Raw genomic sequence first — 13,637 nt, forward strand, 5'->3', positions numbered from 1 at the left:
AATTACCTCCCCCTATCTAGAACTCTTCTTTCTCAGACTGGAGTGTACACGACACAATGAAGTAGAGAAATTTGAAAAGACAACACGAAACCGGTTATTTCTCAAAATACAATGTTTATATACCAAAAAGACTTTATAACATCTTTCTAACATTTTTCTAACATTTTTCTGACATAATTTAAATATATACTTTAACCAAGTAACACAAGCCTTCTGTAGTTTTTTCACTCTTATTGTCTTTTATATATATATATATATATATATATATATGTATGTGTGTGTGTGTGTGTGTTTACGCCCCCTTGAAATTTTGGAAAAGTTATGTCATTATGTATGTGTATCCACTCACCAATACTTTTTTTACACTAAATTCTGATACAGTTGTAATCTACACAGTCAGAAAGATATTTGAAGGGAATTTTGTTTTAAAAAATCTCTATCTTTCTGAAAGTAAGGAAAAAAAGTCCGGTGGGTGGGAACATACTTATGTAGGTATTCCAGTTGAATATGACAGTTTGCATGAAAGGACAAGAAAAAATTATGAAGATTATGGTTGATAGATAACAGTTTACTGAAAGTATCCACCTTCAGCTTCAACATGGCTCCAGAACCTGCTACAAGCATTTCTCAATGGATCCCTGGGAAGATTTTCAAGCACCTTGATCTTGGCCACCAGCCTTCCTGTTGCAGGCAGAGTGGTTGGTGCTTTCTCAACCATCTCAATGCATATTAATCCATGGGATTACAATCAAGGGAATTGGGGATAGTGAAGTCATAGAAATTCTCTGACAATCACTTCTGACTCTTTGAGGAGATATGACAAGGAACCTAATTCTGTTGCACACTTATGGCCTTCCAGCAGCAACCCTCTCCAGTCAGGGTTTGACCACAAGCTCCAGCAGTTTCACATAGTGTTGTGTGAAAGTAGAATACCCCTACTTGGGGGAGAGTCGGTGAGCTTGTAAAGAACCATGTTGTTCTATGTTAAATCACATATGATTCTCACACAGATAAGTTATCTTTTGTTGAGAGTTCTTCCTAACGGGTTTACTTATTGTTGAAGCTGTTGAACTATTGTTAACTAATTGTTGTACTGTTTGGCTTGATTTTGCTTTCTCCCCAATTCAGGGGTGAAAATAGCATTTAGCTATGGAAGTGGTGCAGGTACCCAAGCAAACATGAGCCGGGAACTATGCGTCGGTAGCAAGCCGTGAAAATGTTACAGCCACTGTTAGCCTGCTGGAAGTGGAAGAGGTATAGATGGATTTGGAAATTTTGAAGAGGAGCAAGGATTTAATTTAGAGAGAGGGGTCAAGGCTAAAGCTGACTTCCCCTGAAGATGTCACAAAAATGAAAAATAAGAAAATAGTGGTTTATAGGATGTTGTCAGTCAAGAGCAAGAAAATAGAGATGACAAGTGAAGAAGCCATAGAGGAGTGTCTGAAAGAAATCAGGAATGATATCCAATTTTTTTTGTAGAGGAAGAAGATTTAGCACAGTGGAAGTGCGTTTTGCTACTGTAGAAGAGGCAATAAAGCACTTCACTATGACATTGAGAACGGAGGAATGGGCACTCTTGCCAACCTACCTTGGCAAACAAGTGACAAGAATAAGAATTGGCAGGGTTTCCCCTGAGATCACTGAGATGTGGCTGTGTAAAGCTGAGAGTTGCAAAAGAGGACCCAAAAATACTTCAAGTGACTCGGACAAAGCAACTGAACTGATGGGGATATGGCCAAGAAGTTGTAATCCAGGCCACCTCACAGGACTTGGAAGAAATTGTAGAGGAAATTGAGCTGCCAGAAGAAGTGAAGCTGCGAGTGGTGATGGAGGGGAGCCCTCCTACCTGCTACCACTGCAGAAAGATGGGGCACATAAAGGTGAGCTTCCCCCTGTTAAACAACCAGACACTAAAGCAGGAGGAGCAGGAAGAGAACAACAACAGAGACGAGAGGACAGAGGAAACCATAGAAGAAACAAATGTGGAAAGTATAGGCGAAGAGTTCCAGGAGGTACAAAGCAAGGAACTAAAAAATCCACCCCATCTCTCAAAGAACCTAAACAAAAAGAAAGAAACAAATAACACACAAGCATCCAATACACAGAAGTAAAATATAGAAAACACACTCACACAGTCTACCATTCCACCGCAAACACCCAAGAAAACCATAAACATGCCAAACTACCCAGAGTCTCCAGATAAATATACACTAACAGGAACACAAACCTCGCAGGCCAGTCACAAAAAGAAGTCATATTTGATGACCTATGTGATGAGCACAGCCAAAAATAAAATCAACAGTAAGAGTTAAAATGCCTGAAAGGGTACTACCCAACAAACATAAAGTTTATACTAATAGATATGGACAGGTACAAAAAACTAAAAGAAATTTTTGTAAATGACATAGATCCATTGGGACCAGAGGTGAGATACAACTCTCTACCTCCGTGATAGAATATGAGAACTTGAAACCATACATGATCCGATAATGTAAGTTTAAATTTGGTTTAAAATCGATAAACATTGAAGAAAAAATAGTTAAATGGTGCTACTCGAGAGTGGGGCTCGAATAGCCATTCCACCCTCTTAATTATGTAATTCATTCATTTATGTCCCCACTTTGTGTTGTCTATCCTTGTGCTGTTCCCTCTGTGTTGGGCCCACAGTAGTCAATAAAGAAATTGAGAGTTGGTGAGCTGTGTAAAGCTGAGAGTTGCGTATTGTCGAGCGTAATTACAAGTATTGTGTATCTTGAGTAGAACGATTTGCGAGGACATTATTTATTATCCCGTTATATCATACGTTGAATGTGTGATACAACAGTGGCAACGAGGTATTGAACAATATCGCCACTGATACAACAGTGGAAACGAAGATTCGGACAATATCGCTACTGATACAACAGTAGTGTCAGGGTTTTGAACAGTACGAGAATTCGAACAATATCGAAACTGAGAATAGTACCGAAATGGAACAGTTACTGAAAACAGTCGTAAAGCAACAAGAGCAGCAGCAGCAGCAACTACAGAAGTTAACAGACTTGATACTGCAGTCAGGAAATACGACAGAATCATTTTCAGCGGACGGAGTTACAAACTCCATCGAAAAATTTCAGTACAAACTGGATGAAGGAACTACTTTTACCGCATATTACAAACGATATGAGGACATATTCAGAGAGGAATGCAAGGGATGGTCTAGTGAAAGGAAGGTAAGGCTCCTTTTGTGAAAACTTGCTACTCCGGAACACAAACGTTTTTGTAACTTTATTTTGCCAAGAAAGCCAGCGGAATTGTGTTTTGAGGAAACGATAAATATTTTGGCTAATATTTTTAGCAACAAAAGTTCGCTGTTTAACATTCAGTGGGAATGTTTAAATTTATAGATGAATGAGTCCGATGACTTTGTAACTGTGGTGTTTGTGGTGTTATGGGCTGTGATGAGCTATGTGGTGTTGGTGGAGAGGATTGCAGATGAGGCAAATGAAAGTGAAGACTGCAGGGGCCGGCGGAAGATTCACGGGAGCATACATAGGCACAAAGCATGTGCTGGCAGTTCGATGAGAGATGGCGCGTGTGAAAGGTCATGTTTTTATCTGGTCAGTGATCGCTCATCCCGCCACGGTCAACAGGTAAGGTCTCTGTATTTCTTTCTCCCTTTTGCTTCTATTTCTGTTGTCTTTTCCTCCATCACGCTACAAGCTATTTCGGCCCATAACAAAAAAAAAAACAAAAAAAAAAACGAATGATGAGTGTAGTCCGCATTTCGAACAATATGGTCAAACCATTTTGCATTGACACGGATGTAACGATTTAGCGAGTTTTATACCGCTGTACCTAGATGGTTCAGTGTTAGCGCTATACTTAGAAATAGAAGAAAGGGACCAGCTTAGCACGGAAAAAGTAGAAATCTGTTTGATGGAGGCCTTTGCAGAAGGAATGTTCGAAGCGTACGCTCGCCTGGGGAAAGCAAAGTGGACTGGCGAACAGATTGACGTATTTGCCAACGAACTCAGGAGATTGGCTAAACTGGCGGGATACGAAGGAGAATTGCTGGACCGAACGGTTAAGTTAGCGTTTGTGACTGGCTTTCCTGGCCACATGTCGGTCGAGTTGCAAAAGCTGCCGAACATCAACTCTATGGCGATGGAAGATACTATATCTCGGGCTCGCGTTGCAGGACAACGCCAGTAGCAGGACAACGCCAGTAGCAGCGACTGCAACAATGAAAAGTGGCCGAGCAAGTAGTGGAGAGAGGTCAAATAAGGAACGTGTGCGACTATTCAAAGGACAGTGTTTCCGGTGTCAGGGCCCGCACATGGTGAGAGACTGCAAGTCACTCAAGCCTGAGGTCATTTGCTACTGCTGTCGAGAAACAGGACATATAGCCAACAAATGTCTGCAGGGAAATGGTCTAAGAGAGACTACCGCGCCAGTAGTTATCCCTTCGGATCAATAGAGACGCTTTGTTGTTACCTGTAGTTGACATTCTGGTGGAGGGGAAGATGTCGCAAGCCCTAGTGGACACGGGCTGTACGACGACCCTGATGACTCCAGAAGTGGTAGAGACATGGAGTGGAGAAAGCAGTGTGAGGGCAGTCGACGGAAGAGAGGTACACTGTGAAGGCATTACAGATGCGCAGATTGTGGTGCAGGAAACAAAGCTGATGCTGCAAGCAATTGTAGTTGGCCACTTGGTGGATGAGATTGACGTGGTGATGGGGATGGATGCAATCACCCGTTTAGGAGGTGTCACTGTCAACGGGGCCGGTGTAACATTCGGGGTTGCGGGAAAACTGTGTATGGCGAGACCGTGGAATGGTGGGAACCACGAAGAAAACTATGCTGTGCACACCATTGAAGACCAGGACTTTCGTGCTGTCTTCGATGGCCAGAGGTGGACAATGGAGTGGCACTGGAAGGGAGAGCCCCTGATGTTAAAAAATAAAGTGGAATGCTATCAGCATACTCTGAAAGGAGATGCCAGAAGTGAGTTCGAGGGGGATGTAGAGTGGTGGATTAAGGAGGGCATATTGATCCCTTGGGAAGAAGAAGTAGAGAGCGGGATCCTGCTGCTGATAGCGGTGGTACAGCCCACAAAGCATAAGGTCAGGCCAGTGCTTGACTTCTAAGAGCTGAATGACCACATATCATGTCATATGGGTGGCGAGGCCACAGATATCTGCGGGGACACCTTGTGAGAGTGGAGGCAGATGACACAATCGTCGATTTGAAGTCGGCATACCTGCAGGTGCATGTGGCTGAGAGACTGTGGAAGCATCAGCTTGTCAGGTATAAGGGCCAGACATACTGTCTGACCAGGTTGGGGTTTGGACTAAATTCAGCGCCAAAGATTATGGCAACAATTCTCAAGGCCATCCTGGGAAACGTGGACAGAGTACAAAGGGCCACCAATTCGTACATCGATGACATCCTTGTGGATGAAACCATAATGCCAGCAACGGAGGTTATAGGCCACCTGAAGAGGGAGGCGCTGCACTGGGCCTCAAGATATGGAGATACAAGGCCGGCACGTTGGTGTTTCGGCGAGGGAACGAGATCCCCAAACTGGGTACCAGCATGAGTAGACGGGAACTGTTCTCAGTTTGTGGGAAGCTGGTGGGATACTACCCGATTGCAGGATGGCTCCGGACAGCATGTAGCTTCAAGAGATGAGCTGAAGGAGCGAAGTGGAATGATAGTGGGGGAGAAGATGACCGACATGATGCAGGAAGTCTTGGTCAGAGTGAGAGGAGAGGATCCAGTGAGAGGAGAGGATCCAGTGAGGGGCAGTTGGTATGTTCCCAAATCAAAGAGTGGTATCGTATGGTGTGACGCCAGTAGCATCGCAGTAGGGGTTGTCTTGGAAATGCGAGGCGTCATGGTGGAAGATTCATATCAATGTGGCTGAGTTGGATGCCAGGCCTTTAAGTGGGGGCTGTGCCCCATAGAAATTAGGACCGATTCGGCCACTACTTGGTTGGGTGACGGCAGTCATCACCAATGAGCAGAGGGTGCAAACCAAAGGGGCTGTAGAGACGTTGGTAAAGCGTCGATTGGGGATACTGCATGAAATAACCGCTGAGTTCGACCTGAAGCTGAGCGTGATCTTTGTGTCTTCTGAGAAGAACAGGGCAGACGTCCTGACCAGGGTAAAGCGAGCCTGGTTGCAGGTGCCAGAGGAGCAGGCTGTGGCTGCAGTATGCCATCTGAGTGACTCAGAGTTGAGGAGATTGCATATAATGCACCACATGGGAGTGGACAGGACGTTGTTCCTAGCCAGGAAAGTCAACTCCGATGTAACAAGACGGAGCATGCAGGGTGGTTAGCAACTGTGACAGGTGCTAGTTCATCAACCCTGCTCCGGGCGTATATGAGGCGGGAAGTATTCCAGTGGACCACAACTAGAAACAATTGACAGTGGACATAACACACTACCGGCAGGGGACATACCTCTCAATAGTTGACTACGGACCGGGGCAGTTGGCCATATGAAGGGAGATGAAGACGGGGACAGCGGAGGAAATCGCAAGAGTATTAAATGAGATATTCCTGGAACGACGCCCCATGGATGAGCTGCTTCTGGATAATGGCACTGCATTTCACTCTGAGGTGCTGAAAGAAATGCTTGATGGGTGGCAGGTCAGCCACTTCTTCAGGACGGCATACCGGCCAAGTGGAATTGGAATGGTGGAAAGGCATCTTCGTACCATCAAGACCATGGCAGAGAGGGTCCACATTTCACCAATCAAGGTTGTGTTTTGGTACAATATGTTGCCCAAGTCAGGACAGGCTGAGGAATTGGTGCCACACAGGGCAATATTCAGGTATGAGTGGAGGCATCTGTGTACTGCATCAATGTGACTCGGAGGAGAGGAAGAGCATGCCTTTGTGCAGGTCGGGGAAGAAGTTTGGGTAAAAACCCCAAATGCACGGTGTATATTACAATGGGGAAAGGGAACAATAACCTCCATCAATTAGAAGAACAACGTCTCTGTCGGTGGTATGCCACGCCATGTTTTGGATGTGCGGAAGATTGTCAATGCCTCAGAGGATGAAACCAGCAGCAGTGGGCAAGAAGATGAAGACAGCAACAGTAGGCAAGATGATGACGCCAGCAGCAGTAGGCAAGATGATTAAGCCAGCAGCAGCATGCCAGGATCTCAGGCCAGTCCCGGGGTCGCACAGCGACCACAGAGGGAACGGCACCCTTCTCCCTGGTTAGCTGATTATGAAACCAGTTAAGGTGTGAGTTCGGGAGCGAGGAGTGAGTGGGAAAGCCGGTTGAGTGATCTGTAGATCAAGGAGGCGTGGTGTTTATTTATAGATGAATGAGTCTGATGACTTTGTAATTGTGGTGTTATGGGCTGTGATGAGCTATGTGGTATTGGTGGAGAGGATTGCAGATGAGGCAAACGGAAGTGAAGACTGCAGGGACCGACGGAGGAGCCACGGAAGCATGCGTGGACACAAAGCATGTGCTGGCAGTTCGATGAGAGACGGCGCGTGTGAAAGGTCATGTTTTTATCTGGTCAGTGATCGCTCATCCCGCCACGGTCAACAGGTAAGGTCTCTGTATTTCTCTCTCCCTTTTGCTTCTTTTTCTGTTGTCTTTTTCCTCCATCACGCTACAGTAACATATGCCGGTATTGTTAATATGGCGTGTGAAAGGTTTAAGCTTGGAGAATTAACGCCAGATATGTTCAAGTGGCTTATATTCGTTAAAGGGCTTGTGGTAACAGAAAAAGAAAAAGAATGCTAACAAAGTTGAATCAAGATGTTAAATGACCTTGCTGAAAGTGGCTGAGGAATGCCAACAAATAATAAACCTTCGAGAAGATACAAGTAAAATAGAAGAAGACAACAACAACAGTAATAATACACCGGGGACGTTTAACATGTCAGAGCGATAAAACTCTGCTCCGAAATTTATCCAAAAACATCGGAAATCAAGACATTGCATGAGCCAAAAATAGCTGACTAAGGGTTGGACTATATCCGAGTAAGTAATACTCATTGAAATTTATTTCTATTTTCCAAATGAAATGATGTATTTTAACCGGATATCATCTCCACTGCTTGCACAGCATGTGTAAACACTCTTGATACATTATGATCTATCAACACCAGACCATCTCCGGCCCCAAACACCATGTACAAAAAAATTACAAATAAATTAAATAATGCCGGTATTATTCAACCCAAGAATAACAATCGGGAAGTGCATACTTTAAACTTATTACACAAAAAGTACGAAAAACTACACATGCAAAACAATTTGACAACAGAAATGAACGGACGGGTACCTTACGAAAATGATGACCGTCGAAATAAAGGGCCAGACGTTGTTCCTCATGTCCTGCAAATAAAACCAAAAAGGCATAAATGGACACGTGAGGAATATATTTCAATCCTATACGCTTATTTTACAGCAGTGCTCTACTCAAAGAACGAAAACGCAACAACATATACATATAAAATATGGAAGAAAAATAACCTAAATAAAGACTTAGATACAGCAATGAACCCTAATAAACTAGCTAGCATACAAAGATATATTCTTAAAGCAAAAAAAAAAAAACAATATCAGAAATAGAAATAGAACAATTAAAAGGAAAAATACATCAGGAAAATGTAGATAAGTAGCCACACAACAATCCCAAATAATATAAACACTGAGATAGTAAAACACGAAGACAAACGTAACATTTCCAACAAAAACGAAGTAAACAAAACACAACAAACCCAGACTGTAGGGATGTATAATAATGTACAAAATAATGCACCAATCCAGAACACCACAGACAAACATGTGAATGAGAAGGAAGGCGAAACAAATCTAAAACCTGGAAACAGTGAAAGGGAACCTAATGATTATGATACTATAAAAATGAGAATAATCAGAGAACTGAAAACCACAGATCTCAGAATGGACTACCGATTATACCTCCCAAAAATCAAAATAAGCAATAAAGCAACATCAATAATAAATAGTGTAAACCTGGCCGTCATGGAATTTTTAGCCACAGAAACAACTGGCAATATCACTGAGCTAAATGACATAATATATGTGGCAGCCACAAAAGAAGCAGGATACTCCCTCAAACCTATCCAAACAGGAGTCCCACCACCCAAACAAACCTTGTGGATAAATAATATCCAAAACAAAATTAAAAAAAAAAAGAGAAAAGATCTGTCGATTCTTAACAAAATTAGTAGACAATCAACACTCCTAAGTAACAAGAAAGAAACAAAAATACTGTACAAATACATTACAGAAAAAGATTTACCTGAGGTAAAAGAAAAGCTAAAGCAAGATATCCTTGCCAAAGCACAAAGGATCTGCCAGTATGAGAAACGCCAACGTTTCTTTGAACAAAACAAACAGTTCAAATCCAACCTCAAAAAATTCTACCAAGAACTTGGCAAAAATAAAATAGACATTACTGCAGCACCAACAGCAGAAGAACTGGAAGAATTCTGGAAACAAATATGGTCGGTGAAGCAACAACCCCAGAAAAGGACCATTAAAACAACGAACTTAGCACCTGAGCAACTCTGGACCCCTATAACAACTGAAGAGGTCACTCAGGCACTGCAAAGACTAAGCAACTGGAAAGCACCTGGGCACGACGAGATCCCCAATTTCTAGTTAAAATATCTGACAGGAATGCACAAAAAGCTGGCTGAAAACTAGCAAAGCCAGAGACAATGCCTGAATGGCTCATGAAAGGGAAAACCATCCTAATTCCCAAATCCACAGAAATGGCAAAACCACAAAACTACAGACCTATAACTTGTCTCCCTACAACCTACAAAGCCTTTACGGCAATAATATCGCAGAGATTGAGTAAGCACCTGGAAGAAAACAACCTGTTTCCAGAAGAGCAGAAGGGATGCTGCAAGCACTCATATGGCTGTAAAGATCAATTAATGATCAATAAAGCCATAATTGAAGACAGCCGCAGAAAGAAGGTCTCAGTATGGCTTGGATCGACTACCGAAAGGCTTATGATAGTGTTCCCCACATAGGGATCCTCGAAACACTAGCCATAAACAAGGTCACAGAAAACGAGAAAGCAACCATATTCTGGGACATGCCAATACACACAGATAGAGAAATTAAGGCCAATAGGCCAGATATAGTTGTCAGAGATCATGAAGAAAAAAAATGCTTTCTAATTGATGTATCAATACCAGCAGATGACAACGTTTCTCTAAAAGAAATGGAGAAACTTTCAAAATGCAAAGACCTAGAAATAGAGGTAAGTCGAATGTGGAATCTAGAAACAGAAATAATTCCTATCATAGTAGGTGCCTTAGGTATAATAAAAAAAATACTCAAACAAATACATAACAAAAACACCAGGACTTACAAATATATATAACATACAGAAAATTGCACTACTGGGCACTGCACACACCCTACGCAAAACACTTTCAATACAGTAACCATAAGAGCATCACAGCAAACCACAGCATATACCCAAGGCACACAGAGCTGTGCTCGGTAGTGAAGTGAAAGCACGCTATAAAAATAAAACTACTGAATAATAATAATAATCATAACAACAACAACAACAACAATAATGTATAAACATGTAAAGAAAATATTGAAAGAAATAAAGGACAGATAAATCCAAAACTGTGCTATGGTTGTGGAGTCCTGCGTTTTAAGAAAGATTGCCCTTTTAAAGATAAAAAATGTTTTAAGTGTGGTAAAATTGGGCATAGACAGTCAAAATGCTGGTTGAAGAAAAATGTAAAAAATGAGAAACTGAAGGAAGTCTACTCAACAAAAATAAATTATACCATAAAAAACCAAAAATTTGTGTTGGTAGAAATAAATGGTTTCCAGAGGAAAATGCAATTAGATACTGGTTCAGACATATCGATAATTGATACAGCAACATGGATCAAGATAGGAAGGCTGGTATACAAAAAAACTACTAACATAGCTCACAGTGTGTCAGGGGAACGAGTTCAATTCTTGGGTGAAATTTTGCCAGAAAGAAAACTTAAAGAAATGACACAGAAAGTAAAATAATGGTATCTAAAAATACAATGAATCTGTTCGGTACAGATTCAATGGAAGAATTCGACCTGTGATATCTACCATTGAATACATTATGTAATAAGGTGAATATGTCACAGTCCATGTCGGGATAATGCATTGGAAAAATTGAAATTAAAGAAGATGTGTTCTTGAAGGAACTCAAAACATGTAAAAAAAATCAAAGTAAAGTTTGAGTTGAAAAAAAATGTGGTGCTGGTGTTCAAACTGAAAAGGAATGTGCCTCTTGCGGTGTTAAATCAAGTTGAGAAGGAACTAAAAAGATTGGAAGACACAGAGGTAATTGAAAAAGTAGACTGCTCAGAGTGGGCAGCTCCTACTGCATATATAAAAAAGAAAAACAACAAAATAAGTGTATGTGCGAACTTCTCAACAGGTCTTAATGAACTACAACTCTCCACTTTCAAGCTGGATTAGTCAGAGGCCTATTTTCAATTACTGATAGATGAAGAATGTGCTAAAGTATTAACAATTAATACTCATAAAGGCCTGTACTGTTTCAAAAGACTGTCATTTGGGGTTAAGGTTGCACCAGCAATATTTCAGCAAGTGATGGAGACTATGCAAGCAGATTGTGAGTTTGTGGTCCCATACTTGGATGACATATTAATCAAAAGTGAATCGAGGGACCAGCATATTGAACATATAAAAAATGTCTTTAAAAGAATAAGCGACTATGGATTTAAAGTAAGTGAAAATAAATGTGATTTTTTTAAGCAAAAATAAAATACTTGGGACAAGTGATCAATGAAAACAGATGAAAACCAGAACTTTCTAGGGTTGACGTGATAAAAAATATGCCTGCTCCCACTAACAAAACAACATTACAAGCATTTTTAGGTCTGGTAAGTTATTATCAGCTGTACATATCTAAAATGTATGAACTAAGAGCTCCGTTGAATAATTTGTTAAAGAAAGACAGAAAATGGGACACGCATCAAGTTGTCTAGGCTAATTCCAAAATATAAGGAACCTTTTGAAGACACGATGTTTGCATTGTTAAAACTAGAAATGGAACTGGAGAACATTTTGTGCAATGCAGTATGTGATTTGCCTGTAATGCTAGAAGAAATTAAATTAAAATCAGAAAAAGATATGGTCATGAACAAGATTAAAAAAAAAACTGCTGGAAAGTAATTCGAAAAATAATATGAGCGGAACGCAGGTTCAAAGCATTATTCAGAACGTGATGATGTATTATTATATGCACAAAAGTGGTAATACCTGAAGACTGCAAAACAAAATATTTAAAGACTTCCATATAGGACATCTAGGGATTGCCTGGATAAAAAGCCTCATGAGGAGTTACGTGTATTGGCTGAATATGGACAAACAAATTGAGAGGCCAATAAAACAATGTAGGGGATGCACTATGGCAGGAAAGACACCCCCAGTGCAGATACAGTCATGGCCAAAAATGGATTCAGCATTATCTAGACTGCATGTGGATTTCGCAGGACCAATAAATGGCTCTTATTATATCATCGTGGTGGATAGCTATTCGAAATGGCCTGAAGTGTGTAAGTGTTCTATGCCAACCACAAATGTGACTATTGACTTCTTGGAAGAATTGTTTGTTCGTTATGGAGTGTCAGATAATTGCACACAATTCATGGCAAAGGAATTTTAAAAATTCTGTAAGTCAGTCCAGATGAAGCATGTTTTAATTCTGCCATACCATCCAAGGTCAAATGGGTTAGCAGAAAGATTCATCGACACATTTATGAGAGCCTTAAGAAAGACCAGACAGGAAGCCTTTGAAGCTAGAAATATAACAAAGTTCTTACAGGTGTACAGAATAACACCGAATCCAAATGCAGAGTCGGGTAGGTCACCTGCAGATTTGATATTCTCCAGAAATATTTGTTCTGTGTTCGACAAATTGTTGCTGAGTAGGAAACAGAAAATACTAAATTTGGGAAGTAGAATGAAATTTTTTAACACAGGTGACGAAGTGTATTTTAAAATCTATAAAAATGGAAAACAAGACTGGGAACAAGGTAATATAACTGGACGATGGGTAATGTGAAGGCATTTTAACCAATTAAAGAAAAGATATACCAAAAATCAAGAAAGGTGAGATGAGCCAATGGATATATGGTATGACATGTTTGAGGTCCCAGAACCACAAGTAAAAGCAGAACCGATGCATAGGTCGAACAGGAAAAGAAAACAAATACAAAAATGATGGAAATTGTTGTTGTTGGTACTCCATCGTCTGTTTACATGGTAAGAAATGTGTTTCACAGACTGCACTATCGGCAAACTCTCAGGTGGCACCGACGAAGATATTAAGACGAGAATAAGTAAGGCAAGGACCACTTTTCACCTGTTAAAAAAAGTATGGAGCGCAAGTGTAATTTCAATAAAGAACAAAATAAGAATTTTTAACACTAACGTAAAAGCGGTGTTATTGTATGGGGCTGAGACATGGCGAACAACAGTTAAGTCAAATAAGCAAATACAATCTATATCTTTGTGCAGCTGAGGATTGCTCTGCATTTTACATTTAATGTAATGTTCACATTGCTTAAATAAATGGGGTCGCATGAAACGATCGTAC

At 41.0% G+C, this 13,637-nt stretch overlaps 1 protein-coding gene across 2 annotated transcripts in view; it reads left to right on the plus strand.

Annotated features, from left to right (window-relative positions):
* Positions 1-2,704: 2,704 nt before the first annotated feature.
* The window catches only part of LOC128248715 (uncharacterized), a 29,733-nt gene continuing 18,800 nt past the window's right edge, over positions 2,705-13,637 (plus strand). The window contains exon 1 of one of the 2 annotated variants that reach the window (XM_052970560.1): positions 2,705-3,212. In XM_052970560.1, the coding sequence (XP_052826520.1) occupies positions 2,970-3,212 (243 nt within the window). In that variant the 5' untranslated portion in view covers positions 2,705-2,969. The remainder of the gene's footprint in view (positions 3,213-13,637) is intronic. The other variant, XM_052970559.1, reaches the window with a different exon arrangement.

The sequence above is a fragment of the Octopus bimaculoides genome, chromosome 9 (genome assembly GCF_001194135.2).
Source record: "Octopus bimaculoides isolate UCB-OBI-ISO-001 chromosome 9, ASM119413v2, whole genome shotgun sequence".
Classification (NCBI taxonomy): Eukaryota; Metazoa; Mollusca; class Cephalopoda; order Octopoda; family Octopodidae; genus Octopus; species Octopus bimaculoides.